The following is a 15,888-nucleotide window of genomic DNA, read 5'->3' as shown; positions in this document are numbered from 1 at the left end:
TACCTTGCATGTACATTATTACTAGTTCTAGGAAGCAGATAAACGGGACCAATTAATTCCTTGATGCAGATTCAAAGGAAACTACCTGAAGAAAGACCCGGCCAGGTCTGATGCAACGCTACCTGAACCATAGCGGTGCCTTATATATTTCGTGCTTCTTAACATCATGAGTGGTAGTGTAGCTGAGTGGTAAGAAGCCTAATTAGTAGGACGAGGTTAGGAGTTCAATTCCTTGTGCATGCTTTCTCTCATTTTCTCGTGATTTTTATATCACGCTTTTAATAGTATAAGTGGCCTTGCTCTTGCTGGGCTGGCCCAGTCGCATATAGGGCACGCACAGGAGGTCTCTATACAGATGTACTTTCGAAAAGGACCATCATATCCTTTATTATCAAAGGGTATAGGATAATCTCGGTCGTCGATGTGTTTATGGGGGTTAGGTGGTCTTGTCTTCCATTTTTTGTGTTGCCTGTCCATAAAAGTTGTATTTCTCTCATTTTCTCAGGATTCTTATATCACGCTTTTAATAGTATAAGTGGCCTTGCCCCTGGTGGGCTGGCCCAGTCGTATGTAGGGCACGCACAGGAGGTCTCTACACAGGTATACTTTCGAAAAGGACCATCCTATCCTTTATTATGAAAGGGTATAGGATAATCTCGGTCGTCGATGTGTTTATGGGGGTTAGGTGGTCTTGTCTTCCATTTCCTGCGTTGCCTGTCCATAAAAGTTGTATTTCGCTTCGAACCTTTTTTCTGTGGAGATTTTTCCTTTAGGCGTGCAACACTTAAATCTTGATTTGATTCTTGGGGTATCACTTGGGTATCACATTCCTCGACAAGGTGACCTTCTCGTTCCTTTTTCAATTGCTCTTCAACTTCCTTAGTGAGGATATCAAGTGCATTATCAAGTAAAATACGACATGGCTAGGAGCTTACTGCTTGAGAGGCCAAGTTGACAAATTTGTGTGTGAGAAATTTGCAGCTAATAATGGCATCCAACATTGGATTCTCAACAACATTCTCTTCCACTTCTATCTTGGATAGTTCCACACTGTGCACCTAGCTAGAGTCCAACGCTTTTCAAGTATAATGTGGTGGCGGTAATTTAATGTTTATCAAATCGAAAACCCTTAGAGCATGGGCACATAGTAATCCAATTCTCTCAAATTGCCCGCAACTACATGTGGCTATTTGTTCCAACGGATTACCAACAATCGTGCGCTCATCTTCAAAAAATTAATCTCTGCAAGTACTTTACTGTTGGCTGCTATAGATCTCACATGCTCTATTTGAAAACTTTCAAATATGCCAGGAGTGTATACATCGCTTGCTTGGACTCACATCGGTGTAGTTATTTTGATTCTAGGTAGTTTCTCTTTTTCTCGTACTCCGAATCCAACTCGTTGTCTCGTTTCCCTTGCACAACCCTTTCAAAATGCTTGAAAAAACGAACAAGGCCAGGGTCTGATTTCAGGTGGAGTTTCAAGTCATTGTTTAGGCTCTCACTTAGTTGTGTGCTTCACATCCCTAAGGTGAAAGCATCCCTCATATAACATTCAGCCCACTTTTCTATTACTATATACTCTACCTTATTTCCTAGGATGCAGATAGCCTCCACAAATGTTTCCTTGTCCTCATACCCGAACACACAAGCACTGAAATCCTTAATAAGAGTTTATATTCTTTAGTGCAATGAGCAGACAAATGTTTGATGGCATTGGCTCCTTCATTGTCCTCCTCACCAGTCTTGTTCAAATTTGTACTGCTCTGGTTTTCCATCGGATGAGCAATGAAGTAGGAGCGCAGCGCCGGCTCGTCGCCACCGTTGTCAGAGAAGAGGCTGGTCAAGGGAATGTGACGAGGGAAGTTCCTGTGACGGGCCCCAGAGGGAGAAGCACGGAGAGCGTTCGGACGGAGCTGCCGGTGCGCGCTCACCATGCTCTCTTCTGTGTTTTGGCGCTAGAAGACGATACAGAGGCGAATTTTGGCGCAAGAATGGCTGGGTAGATGGGTTGGGCGAGGAACTCCGCTGTTGGGTGAATGGGCCTGGATATTTTTCTGGCCCAGTGCGGCGCTGGGGTCGTCGTAAGGAGCTGGCTCCCACTGACCTTAGAGCATGTCAAACCCTCACTAGTGTTTTAAGGGTCAAAAAAATGGTCTTTTTGTTTATTTTTACGAGTTGAAAAATAGGGGCAAAGATTAGAACCCTCAGACCCAACCCTTATAACAAAATATTCCCCATGAACGATGTTGTCGTTGCGGGCATACCGTCGAGCACCTCGTGCACGACGGGCGGAGGGCGGAGGGCGGGGCGAGCGCGGGCGGAGGGCAGTGGCCGGGGGGTGGGAGGCAGAGGCGGAGGGCGTGGGGGCGGGAGGCGGAGGGCGCCGGAGTGGGCACGGGCCAGAGGGCGGTGGCGGCGGGTCGAGGCGGAGGGCGCGGAGGCGGAGGGGCGCGGGAGGAGGAGAGGCCGGGGGCGGGAGGCGGAGGCGGCGGGCGGGCGCACGGGAGTAGAAGCCGGCGGGGCGGCGGGACGGATGGCGACGGCCGGGGGCGGGGCGAGCGCGGCCGTGGCCGGGAGGAGGTGGAGGAGAGGCCGGTGGCTGGGGGCGGGGCGGGCGCGGGCGCGCGGGAGGTCGACTAGACGGCCGGCGGTGGCAGGGGCGACTAGCAGCGGCGGACGCGGGCGTGGGCGCGGGAGTTGGGAGGATTTTTCCCCTCCCGCGCGAGGATAACCACCAAATGAGGGTTGGGGTAGGTTTTGCTCCCCAACCTTTATTTTTCAGGGTTGGAAGAGAGTTTGAGGGTGGACCCTTAAAAAAATTAAGAATTTAAGGGTTAAGGGGTTTTAGTCTACGCGATTTTTTGCTCGCAAACTGTAAAAATTATAAGGGTTTGGAGGGTTTAAGGGCTCTGCTGGAGATGCTCTTAGAGCATTACTAGTAGAGCCCTCAAACCTTCAAACCCCTAAAAATAACTGTTTTTTTACAGTTTTCGTCGAAAAAAAGCCGTAGACTAGAACCCCTTAACCTTTAAACCCTCAAAAAAAAATTTAAAGGTCCAACCCTCAAATCCTTTCCCAATCCTCAAAAGTAAGGGTTGGGGAGCAAACTTTACCCCAACCCTCATTTGGCGGTTATACTCGCGCGGGGGGAAAAATCCTCCCAACTCCCGCGACCGCCGCTGCTAGCCACCCCGTCGACCTCCTGCGTGCAACGACAACATCGTTTATGAGGAATATTCCGTTATAAGGGTTGAGTTTGAGGGTTCTAATCTTTGCCCCTATTTTTCAACCCGTAAAAATGCATAAAAAAATTATTTTGGATCCTTAAAACGCTAGCGAGGGTTTGAGGGTTTGAGGGCACCAAAGCCCTCTCCCTCGTCCTCGCCGCCGCAGCCTGCACGGAGCTCGAAGCAGGAGTGGAGAGGGCGAAACAGTCCGGCGATGGAGTACGTCAACCCTCTCACCGGCTTCCGCGTCGACGGCCGCCGCCCCAACGAGGTCACGCCCCTCTCCTCCCTGTCCGCCTTCCTCTGCTTCAGGTTCGGCTGACTCTGCTTCTTCGCGGCCGGTGCCTCGCAGATGCGGCAGCTCAAGGGCGAGGTCGGCGTCGTCTCCAGGGCCGACGGCTCGGCGCTCTTCGAGATGGGCAACACCAGGGTCATCGCCGCCGTCTACGGACCTCGAGAGGTAGTCCAATATTTCTCGCATATAGTTCGTGCACGCCAACTGTTCGATGCATTGTCTGTTAGGGGTTGGCGTGAGATGTGTAGTTAATTATCGGTGCTGAGCTGAATAGGGGCGGGGTTTTCGAATTGCACATGCCATGTATGGCGGAATGCTTGCGGGGATTGACGTCAGGTTTGTTTGTTGTTAGGTTCTGGATTCAGGATGATATTTTTCAAAGAGCACTCGAAATGTTTGATGGAATGTCTATGAACGGTTACTGTGAAGTTTCTAGTTAGTTTTTGGATATATGTTGGTTTGGGGCATCTTTGTCTATGAACGGATCCATTGTGAGCTTTCTATGACATGGAGCACTGAAACGGCACAGCAGTCTTGTCATGTTGATCCTTCTGGTGTTTTGGGTACTGCAAATAACATGCTCTAGGAAACTGGTAGGGTCAATGGTGGCAGTAGAACATTTTTAGAAGCCCGCATAGCAGGTTCAGTGCAAGGCATCCACGCCCAAGTTCAGAAAGCAGTAAAAGCAAACTACTGAAACGAACTTAAAAGGTTCAACCATCTCCAAGTTTCTGTCCAACACACAGCCATGATCTAACTATTACATGCAAAGGACAATCCACACCACATTTCCAGTAAAGCACCAGATGAGTCAAGCCCCTGCCGTTGGAGCCATTGGCGACCAGCAGGTAGCATCAAGGGTTGAGACTGGGCTCACCAGAGAAGTCATCTGCTTGAGTGCCAGTAGAACATGGGGTATTTTCTCACAGGACCTATGGCGGCTCTTCCTTGTGCAGCTATGATATTGCCTTTTCATACTAGTTAGTATTCCTCAATATGAACGGCTAACAAATCTCAGCTTAAGACTAATGTTATGTTTGCTTGTTTTACTCATTCAGATCCAAAACAGGAGTCAGCAACAAAACGGTAAAGAGGCTTTGGTAAGTTTATTAGTCCAAGCGCATCAAGATTAAAGGTTTTCTTGTTAGGATGCCCTCATGAGAAATGTGTCTGCAGGTGCGTTGTGAGTATAGAATGGCAGAATTTAGCACTGGGGATCGAAGGAGAAAGCCAAAAGGTGACAGGTTTGTTCCAGCTTTGGGAGGAAGAACCGTTGACTATGGTGGATTCATTTATTATCAGTACACACTTTTGTCATGACAAGTTTTCATACTTTTTTTCCAGGCTTATTCTCCATGTTATTTTTTTTTCAAATATTCGATATCATTATTGTTGTCTAGATCGGGGATAGTGTTAACTTTTAGTTATGTCTGATTTGTTCTTAAAGGGGAAAGGTACTCAGAGCTAAGGGTGGTGTCATGTCAAGAGCTTTTTAGGCCTGTAACATAATCAAATATTGCAATGCAGTTAAAGTAGAAGTTCAAGAATTTCCTCATGTGAAATAAAACAGACAGTGCTAATGTGTAGCTTAGTTGATTCGTGCCAGTGTTTTGTGGTGAACAACTGAACACACAGCATGCAAAGGGAATAACATGACTCATCAGTTATAGTCTACTTGCTATTTTACTTCCTGCACAACTATGTAGTAATAAGGTGAATCTACAACTTTGTGACAGGCGATCAACAGAAATTTCTCTTGTTATTCGGCAAACAATGGAGGCAAGCATATTAACACATTTAATGCCACACTCACAGGTGAGTCATCTCATCAGTTGCACCGCAAGAAACCTCTATCCTGAATTGTAAACAGGACCCACTCTGAATTCTTACTGTGTTTGGTTTGCAGATTGACATATTTGTCCAAGTTCTTCAAGCTGATGGTGGTAAGTGCACTATATTTGAATGTTTCATATCTATCTCTAATCAGCATGCATAAATAGAACCAACTTTATTTCTTGTGCCAAACCAAAGGCACACAACATAAGGCTTTTTCTTTGTCCAGAGGCCGTTTAAATAACTCCGCCTATGTCTTCTAGGCATAGCCGGTCCCAAGCCCGGGTAAAGGAGGAGGGTTGTGATAGGCTTGGCGAGCCAACGTAAAAACTAGCCAGTCCCATAGGTATGAAACCCATTTGAGCGAGAATAGTACTAGGATGGGTGACCTCCTAGGAAGTCCTCGTGAAAGGGTTTCATATCTAAGGGTTGTGATAGGCTTGGCGAGCCAACGTAAAAACTAGCCAGTCTTTTGGGTATAAAACCCATTTGGGCGAGAGTAGTACTAGGATGGGTGACCTCCTGGGAAGTCCTCGTGAAAGGGTTTCATATCTAGCCTACCCCAACTTGTTTGGGATAAAAGGCTTCGTAAGTAAGTAAGAGGCCGTTTAAATATTTTACTTAGTACACATGCATTTTCTTGTTTCCATTACCCAGTCCTGCTGTGACTTACTATTATTTTTGACTATTTTGAAACGATTGTAGCATGAATGGTACTTAAAATGACTCCAGTTGCTATCTTGATCATGACTGCGTGTCTAACAGGAACCAGGTCCGCATGCATCAATGCTGCAACACTAGCACTTGCAGATGCTGGGATTCCAATGCGAGACATAGTCACTTCTTGCAGTGCTGGGTATCTGTGTTCTACTCCTTTGCTTGGTATGGGGCCTATTTTCTGTTCTCACATCTATGACAAAGCTAAGAATCATCTCATACAAAGAGACCTCAACCATTCAATATGTTATTTCAGATCTGAATTATATAGAAGACAGCGCTGGAGGCGCGGATGTAACCGTTGGCATTCTTGCAAAGATGGACAAAGTGACTCTTCTGCAGGTTACAAAACGATCATAAACTTTGATTGCTCCAAATTTCAGGGCCTTCCCTAGCCCACGTCTCATCTGCAGCACAAATTTTCTGATGCGACACATTTCTGATTCATTCACAGCAACACTAATGCTCAAAAGGTGATTTTCAGATGGACGCGAAACTACCAATGGACACATTTGAGACTGTGATGGACCTTGCAACTGAAGGGTGCAAAGCGATCGCGACCTACATCCGAGAGGTTAAGAACCGTTCCTTATTCTCAGCCGCCCTTGCTCAATTACATCTTCTCCAAACTTGTCGTCCTACCATTGGATACACTGAAACCTTATTTCCCATTGTAATGGAACCTGAATGCTGGTTGGATGTGCTGTGATGCTGAAACAGGTGCTATTGGAGAACACGAAGCAGCTGGAGTGTCAGCGAGGCTAGTTAAACCTAGCAGGCGGATGCCATTAAACGAGAGCCTGTAGCACTTGAAGGCGGGTCTGTTGTGTAACGCTGATTGATGGCTTATCTGCCTAGCAGAGCTAGCATTGAGAGAAAAAAATGGCACTGAACCTGTCAAAGATAGCCGGACCATCATTTTCCCTCCTAACGTAAATGCTGTAGCGCACAGGAGATGACATCTTGGTTATGTGAAACTTTGATGTTGAACTTGGTATCCATGTTGTACTTTTGAAAATGTTTTAACACGGTGCAAATTTAACTTCAAAATAGCAGACGGAGCATATGGTACATACATCCCCAGGTTGACATGTTGTGAAAGCATTTCTACCTCCTGTATGATGAAATATTTGTTCGACTGAAAAACTCTTATAGAAGAAAGCATATGTATGCAGCTATCATTCTGCCTGCATCATCACCAAATGGCAACACAGCTCCATCACACCATTTTGCTGGCTGTAGTCAAATATTATTCTGCCTTGAAGACACAAAAGGAGCTATAATAAATACATCAGTTTCGTTCACAACAATGGAGCCAAAGTTACAACATGACACATGTCTACATAATGTATATTAATAGGGTTTGAATCAACAGAGCAACAATATACTGAACTGATGATATGGACACAAAGGGAACAGCAAGCACACTATGAAACCAGCACGCATGCCGCTGAATTAGTTTTGGGCTGAGGCCGCTTGATTCCCGACAGGAAACGCCGACATGGTAGCATTGTTCTCCTGGCCTGTTGCGTCCACGCTAGCGTGTCGCGTGAACTCCTCAGGCGTCATGTGTGTGCCATGGCAAGCACACACGATCTTCACTTCGTTTCTGCCGAAGTTGTATGTTACGCCCGATATGGTCCTGCCATTTGGTCCAGACCCGGTTGTGGATACCCAGGGAAGATCAGGGTATGATCCGGACCCTCCGAATTTGACATTCGGGGCGATGCCCGGCCTTATACCAGAGCCCGAGCCCATGAGAGGCAATACCTTCTCAACGACCTTACCATCCTCCAAAAGAGCAGAGGAGGACGCGCCAGCCTCTGCAGTTCATAAAGAAGAGAAAGGGAAACGATTAACTTCCAAATTTTAAACGAACAAAAGGTATAGCTGTGCATATAAGAAGCTTAATGAGGAATTACTTTTCAACTATGCTCATTTTACCTTACTAGATTACAGGAAAGCACTTCCATATCAAGAAGTGGCAGTGCTGCTCACAGATACTCCCTCCAATCCATAATAAGTGTCGCAGCGTTGAACTAAGGTTGAAATAACCTTAGTTCAAAAAACTGCAACACTTATTTTGGATCGGAGGGAGTAGTAATTAAAGTGGTTCTAAATTAGATGAGCTAACTACACACCTCCAGATTGCTTCTGTCACACCAAACCGAAGGAGAAACTAATAAAAGGACATTTAGGACTGGACAGCAGACTAAAACTCTTCACTGAAATATCCAGACCAAGTATTTCAACTCAGTGTTCTTACATAACCTAACAAATCCAGATGTCATTTAGAGAGGTAGACACATATAGGAGTCATTTTACGACATATATTTGAGCACCGTAGCAACATGAGCTTTTCCTCTATTTATTTGCACATATGTAGAGAGTATTACGAGGTGAACTAACCTTGAGGTTTCTTTCCATCATCAGCTTGTTTGGCTCCTGCTCGTTCGGCTTGCTTTGCAGCAAAGGAAGAAATAGCCTGAGGCGGAGTACCAAATGCCCATGAAGAGCTCGTTTCAAGTATTGGTAGCTGACCTGTTGGGTAACCAAAAGAAACCTGGGAGGCACCACCCATCGTCTGGACCGCTGGTCCATTGTTTACGGGTGGCCTCAATTGCACTGTATACATTGGAGGAAAATTGGGTGCATTAGTTATGCCCAGGGGTGCTGAAACCTGAGTCTGGCCTTGATATTGTGCAGTCACTACATTCGATGCTTGTAAGGGATTTCCATGCGGCAACTTTCCAGAGCTAGATTCACTTCCTGAAAAGCTCGGTTGCCTTTTTCCTTGAAATCCACCTGTAGCATCATCACTGGATCTCTTTATATCGGATCCTCTGTTTACCACAGAGCCCTTGGCACTGTCTTCACGCTGTGCAACCAACCAAGAGTTTGAGCCTTCTGCTTCCGAGTCTGCAACATCCTCATTTTCACCTGTTGAACCATCATCCGTGCTAATTGAAATCGGTGCATTTTTCACACCTCCCTCAGAGCTCTTACTGAATGCATCAGGCTGGTCAGCAGCAGAATGATGCTTCTTCTGAAAACTTGTCTCTTCAGAAAGCAGCTTTCGTTTACTTGAGACTGGCATGTTTTCCTCCGAATTATTTCCAATATTATTTGGAGTCCGCCCCTCCTGATACTGGGGAAGCTGAGATTGGTGGGCTATTAGTTCACTTGATCCATCTGCCACTGGAGCAGAGGAGCCACCGTGTTGTCCCCAGAAGTTTCCAAATGGCGGGGTAGCAGGGCTATGCCTCTGCTTGCTACTGTGTTCCTGGTTCTCAGCAGTTGCTTGATAGTAATGCGCAAAAGGAGCATCGGGAGGTTGCGAGACGCCTTTGCTACTGCTCTCTTCCACTTGAGGTTCTGCTTTAGGCTCTAGAGAAGCATCTCTTGCCTTAGACTTCCCAGAAGACCCACCACCCAAAGAGAGGCCTAAACTAAGCTCAAGGCCATCCTCCATTTCTAGTTTCTGGTGATCGTATGGTTAAAACCTGATTCTTCAGTATATACCACCAGACTGCCTTGTGTTATAATTATCCCATTTAAGCAGTCATCTCTGCAACGTAACAATATTATAGTAAGGGTATGCCATCATGTCTGTCCATGACAATAAAGAAGTGTATGTAGAAGTACAAAAATATAACAATCCATCATAAGAATAGATGCTAAACAACTATGAAGCACCAATACGGCCAGGTCTGGCGTTCCTGTTACAATACGCAGCCGATACGCCAAATACGTGTATCCCCAGAGTGACACGGGAAGACGATACGGCCATCGGCATGCCGCCGACATGTCGGGGACACGGTAAGCCCAGTAGATGCCCACTCCTAAACCTAACAGCCAGCTCTCTCTCACTTGCTCTATTCGCTCAATTGACCAGGGCAGAAGATTGGATCAGGAGCAACTGGGCGACCGCACGAGCGTGCCTCCGCCGTCGCCGCCTGGATTCACCTCGCTGCCCTCCAGAGTCACCACTATGATTTGCTGTATAATGCTCCTGTTTGCTGCTGCTGACCTACTGATGTTGCTGTTGTGCTGGTTAGGGAGTGGCGTGGCATGTGCAGCCCATCTTCAGGCATGGAAGCAACATACCGACATGGCATCTGCAGGCAGTGGCATGCCAGGCAGCCAATCTTCAGTTGGTGGTAGTATAAACAACAGTATCGGTGTTGATACTGAAGAGACTGGGGCTGGTATTGTCAATCAGAAGTATCCTCTACGGGCTCATTCTACAACTTAAAAGTACCATGAAGATTGAGGAAATTGATGATCATTCCGTCATTAAAGACTTGAAAAAAGAGGCATGGAAGCAACAAATGGGGCAGTATTTTGATCTCTCGCGCATCCAATTATTCTGTTTTTATTACAGGGCACTTCATTAATTATTCATATATACTCCCCGTATCGCCCTATGGCTTTCTAGAAATTGCTATATCCCATGTCCTTGTATCCATGTCACCACATCAGTGCGGCGTAGCTAAACGACTACGTTTCGGACGGACCATTTTGGGCTGCTCGAGGGCACATAAATCGTACAGGGGGGATATGGAATGTTCTAATCGGTTGCACGAAAAACATCAGGACCATAACCCAAATTCATGTCTGTCTACAGTACTGTGGCTATTAGGAATTCAGAATCAGCCCCGTGCTTATTTGACTCGAATCAAGCAGCCCAGCTGCCCTCCTCTCGCAGCCCCAGGAGGAGGCGGTTCTCCAGGGCCAAGGCAGCGGAGCGATCCGACCGCCCCTCCTCTCCCCAGGGGACGGGATCTAGCTACAGGGGCGGGCGACCTCGATACCATTCCGGTAATCGTCCAGCTTCTCTCCCCCTGACCGTCAACTAATCAATCACGCGAATTCCTAAATCTGCGCCCTCCCTCCCTCGCTAAAACTCCCGTCCGCGCAGATCCAAATCCTATCGACCCGCCTCCAACTGTAACTGTGAAAATCCTGAACCCAGCGCCCGGGGGAAGAAATCAAAACAGAAAGCAGATCAGGAGCCCCGAACCAGTGGTGCGCAGAGCGCCGCGCCTGCGTCCTTCCTCGCGGCCGGCGGCTCGCCGGCGACGGGCCACGGGCCACGGGGTGGAGCCGGGGGCCGGGGAGGCGACGGCGGGGCGGGCGCGCGCACGGGGGGGCCTCCGGTCGCCGGCGGCGGGGAGGGCGGGGCGGGGGGAGCTCGCTCTAGTTGGTTAGTTCGGGCGCGTGGAGAGGAGGGAGGAGGGAGGGAGAGGGGAGGAAGCTACGCGATGGAGGGAGGGAGGGAGGGAGCTCGCGTCGTTTGCTCCGGGTCTGGCAGGTGGGGCCCGGCGCTCAGCGACCGGGCGGGACGGACGCGGTTGCGTGGGCGACTGGGCGGTTCCGCGGTTCGGCAGGTCGACGGTGCGGCGTGGGCCCGCCTGCCGGATTTGTTTGTTTGCTCCTCCTCTTTTGTTTACTATCCGCACGTGGTTTCTGTGCGCGTGCCGGCCGCGAATTTAATTTGGGTGTCGTCGTGCGTGGAGTTTGTTCAGGCGAAAGTCGCCCGAGTGGTGCATTTTTTATTTTCCTTTTCGATCCAGGCGGCTACCCACTGGATTTGTTATCCTTTTTATTTATTATAAACAAAAACAAGGGAGAGCTCCTGGCTCCATTTTATATAACATCTTACAGGCAGCTAAAAGTTTAAGAGAAAGAAAAACCAAGCTACATCCATGTCCTGATCAGGAGGACCCCGGCCAAACATTACTCAATCACAGAGAATGCACTTAGAAAGTGCAAAAAAGATAAGCAGGTCAAGCAACCGGAGGCGAAGAGAAGCACATCACATGTAGAGCGGACACGAGGCCCGCCTCAGATGCAGGGGTTGGTACGGGTTTTGCAATGACGCTCATGTTCTTCTGCCTCCAAACAATCTTCATCTTGATCAACTCCCTTCATGGAAGAAACAGAAGCTTGAGAAGTGATACCACTAAAAACCTAATTCGCTCTCAAATAAAAACCTAGTTCACTCACTAAAGCATCCATGGCTGAATGGTGAAAGCGCCCACCAATGTAGAAAGGCAAAATGGGTCACAAAGTAGGTTTGATTCCTGATGGATGCACAACCTCTTAAAAGATAGAACCAGAGGTGGGAAAGAAGGTAGTATAGGAAACTTTCTTTTCGATTCTTCTCGAAAGTGAATCCCTCTAACGCTTCTATTAGTGTTTTACGAGAAATTTTTTTATAGACACAACTAGTGTGAAAATCCTTAGTCACTGGGAAAGAAAGCTCGATGGGAACAAAAAGGATACAATTAGTTCAGATTAAAAAAACATACAATTTCAAAGAAAAGAAGGAATGGCAAGTTTCCCTCCATTGAACATCAAACAATCTAGAAAATAGGTAAAGGAAGGCGTATCATAGCGGTATTTTTCTTTTTTTCTATTCACTTTCTAGGGTTCTAAATTGAAAACATGAACAGGAACAAAATCGTATTGAAATTACATAAAAGAAAAGAGAAGGGAGGAGTGGCTCTTGGTTTAAAGAAATGGGGGGGGGGATCGAATTCAATCCTTTTCCTTTCTTTGATGATCTTCAACACATCTATTTGAATTCCCTACGAGTGAAGGATTTCATGTATGGAGAAAACCTCTTGAGGGCTATCTGATCTTGTGTAGGGCTATGCTGGCTTGCAAGATTCGCTTCGTGCCATTGGCAAAACACTAATATGTGCTTCGCCCTTCTCTTCCTTTAAGTTTAACAGGCAGTTGGGCAACCAATCAAGGGGGAACACGTTCGATGGAATAATTTCTTAGATGTATTACCCTATCCTCATGGGTTGGGACCCCTTTTGACAGGTCAAAAGATAGCTTCACCCCTACTCAATATGGAAAGGAATCTGTATATTTGTAGTACCCGTGGATAGAAATCTTCTAGCTGAGCCGATGTCTGCTCCTTGAAGATCAAACTCCATTTCCTTACCGGTCTTAACATTAGTGACCAAATCTGATACAGAAAGACCCAAGTAGCACCGTTAAAAATGATGCTATTCATGTGTGTCCAGTGGGCCCAAAGAATAGTAGCACTAACAGTATTAAGATCATTTAGCTTACGACGAGCCACCCACACAGAGGCAATAGGCTCATTCCCACACATTGGCCTATTAAAAAAACCATTAGCTTCAGCCCAAATGTGTCAGGCCACTATGCAATCAAAAAATATATGGAATGGATTCACTACGAGAACTGCATACACAGTCTTCGCTTTTTGATGTTTCTCTTCTTGAGATTGTCCCTAGTCATCAACTTGTTATTAAACAAAATCCATATAAAAACATGAATCCTAGGAGGAATCACCAGTTTCCAAATGGAAGGAATGACAACAAGGATTTTTTATTTTTATTTTTTTAGAATCAGATTGATTTGTTTAACTCATCAAACTAAGCAAGTTAGAGCATCTACAACCGGACTAGACAAATATGACTCATAAATGTCAGCGGGCACATTTGAACTGATCCATTAAAACTGAAGGTTATTCACTTTGATAGAAAATTGTTGCTTACTACAAACCCTAGCACTTGGGGTCCCAACACCTTCCTAGTTGAGATGCAAACGGTCTGCCCGTGCCTCCTTGATAGAGTGTAACCCACCGATCTACATCCCCTTGCTGACCTGGGTTGCTTAATTAGATGGTGCCTGCAAAACACCCTTTTGCCCACAAACCCATGTCACCTACTCCAAAGCATCACCACTTAAGCCCGACTACATATCTCAGGGAGCTCGAGGAGTGTAGGGCCAAAAAGAGGTATATCGTGGCCTCACTGTCGGACGAGGAGGAGGTGGCTACCATGTGTTCGAACATTATGATCCTAGAGGAGCACCTCACCGCTGTGGCACCGCGCGTTGCCCGCAAAAGGCTTCAAATCAGCGGGCTTACGTATTTGCGTATCTTATGGTTGATGGGTACGATATAGAACTCGTCGACAATGATGGCTTAAAAGTGGGTTATGGCACAAATGACGTGGCCCACCCCCAACGCCCCATTCTCAACTGTCGTCGATCTCCTCGATGGCCCCGCTGCTAATCTCCTATGTCGCGTGCTTGGGATTTCTAAAGGACATGGCTTGGGATCCTCAACTGCCAAGTCAAATCTCATTGAACACGACGAGGAGGAGGAGGGGACCCACTATAATTTCTTTTCCAGGGGGAGGATCCCATCTGCGATAACATGGAGGGCACCCATGATGCGTGCTCTTCCAAGTGGAAGGAACTCATGTGAAACAACAAGGACGGAACTCATGATGTGTTTACTTGTGGCTCTTACAATGGAGGAAAGATCCCATGATCATCTGAGATGGCGTGGAGTAGGTCGCTTTAGCTAATTCCCTACTTTTTCTAGCCAACCGGCCCCTTTTGTTGCAGTAGCTTTTGCCATTCAATGTTTAAGTATGCCATGTTTATTTCAGTTATGCATAATGTGACGTCATTATGTTTAAGTATGAACTGTTCAGTTCAATTTCACCAACACCAGTTTCAATTGCTATATTTGGTTGTGTGTAGTTAACATAATTGTAATGTTCAATTATGCAATGTGTTATTTAAGTATGAACTGTTTAATTCAATTTCACCAAATATAGTTTCAATGCCTATATTTGATTGATGTTAAGATTGTTGTAGCTAACATATAATGTGTTTAATTCAGTTATACACAGTGTATTGTTCAATTATGCAATGTGATGTTTAAGTATGAGTTGTTCAGTTCATTTTCAGCATGAACAGTTTCAATGACTACATTTGATTGTTGTTTAAACCTGTTGTAGTTACAATGTGGGTGCTAAATCACCCAAAACGGGGCATACTGACCTAATTAAACGAGAAGCTCCAAAAATGCCACAACAATAGTAGTCCATTAGGGCAGCTAGCCGAGGTTATGGCTATCGTCATGCTTAACGAAAGTTCAATGCCCATCCAACGGCCAACGACGTCCTTGTCAAGAAATGGACGACTTGGGAAGCTGAAGCGTGAGAGGCCTCCTAGTGTGTATGCCCGAAAGCACAACTCAAACATTACAATTCAGGAGGCATACATAGAACACGCTCGCCAATAACGATACGCTAATAGGCCAGCCCAACACCTTTTTGTGTGGTTTTTTCTTCTTTGCTTATATGTGTTTTTTATCGGTTTTCATTTTTTCCATATTTTTTCTTTTTTCTTTTCTTTCCAAAGACATATTGACTTTTTCAATACACGTTGTACATGTTTAGTACACATGCGTAACATTTTTACATTTTTCTGATACATGTAGATTTTTTTTCAAAATACAAGTTTGAATGTTTTCTCAAATAAATATTAAAAATTTCATATAAACGTCAAACATTTTTTTTGAATGGTACAGAACATTTTTTAAGTTATGAGAACATATGTTTTAAAGATCACGAGCATATTTTTGAAATGCATGGACATATTTTTGAGTGGTAGTATGAAATATTTTTCCTAAATAATGCACACATTTTTTACATTGTATTATCATCTTTTTAAATGTCAGGATTTTTTGAAATACATTAACATATTTTTAATAGTACTAAAGATTTTTTATAAATTATCTGAACTTTCTTTAAATTATATAAATATACTTAAAAAATTCATTATCATAATTTTGGAATGCGAACATCTTTAAATGTCACAATTTATTTTTTGAATGCTATCAATATTTTAAGAAGTTGCACAAACCTTTTTTAACACTGCACAAACATTTTTGAAGCATGCGATGAACGTTTGTAAAATTCAACTAATTTATTTTTCATTTCAGAAATATAAAAACCAGCAGAACAGAACGTG

The 15,888-nt window shown here is 45.5% G+C and overlaps 2 protein-coding genes across 2 annotated transcripts; one reads left to right on the top strand and one right to left on the bottom strand.

The window, feature by feature from the left end:
- Positions 1-3,291: 3,291 nt before the first annotated feature.
- On the top strand, positions 3,292-7,146 carry LOC123067730 (exosome complex component RRP41 homolog). Its single transcript, XM_044490400.1, has 10 exons — positions 3,292-3,501; positions 3,583-3,690; positions 4,584-4,625; positions 4,702-4,769; positions 5,262-5,340; positions 5,432-5,468; positions 6,124-6,240; positions 6,332-6,417; positions 6,560-6,649; positions 6,796-7,146. The coding sequence occupies exons 1-10, from the start codon at positions 3,445-3,447 to the stop codon at positions 6,838-6,840; spliced, it is 729 nt and encodes a 242-aa protein (XP_044346335.1). The 5' UTR covers positions 3,292-3,444; the 3' UTR covers positions 6,841-7,146.
- A 162-nt stretch (positions 7,147-7,308) lies between these two features.
- LOC123067720 (protein NINJA homolog 1) lies at positions 7,309-11,323 on the bottom strand. The gene is made up of 3 exons (XM_044490396.1): positions 11,099-11,323; positions 8,485-9,643; positions 7,309-7,898 (listed from the first exon to the last, which is right to left on the bottom strand). The coding sequence occupies exons 2-3, from the start codon at positions 9,545-9,547 to the stop codon at positions 7,531-7,533; spliced, it is 1,431 nt and encodes a 476-aa protein (XP_044346331.1). The 5' UTR covers positions 9,548-9,643; positions 11,099-11,323; the 3' UTR covers positions 7,309-7,530.
- Between the last annotated feature and the right edge of the window lie 4,565 nt (positions 11,324-15,888).

The sequence above is a fragment of the Triticum aestivum genome, chromosome 1A, assembly GCF_018294505.1.
Source record: "Triticum aestivum cultivar Chinese Spring chromosome 1A, IWGSC CS RefSeq v2.1, whole genome shotgun sequence".
Taxonomy (NCBI): Eukaryota; Viridiplantae; Streptophyta; class Magnoliopsida; order Poales; family Poaceae; genus Triticum; species Triticum aestivum.
The sequence above is the reverse complement of the archived record's forward strand: the minus strand, read 5'-3'. Positions and strand labels throughout refer to the sequence as shown.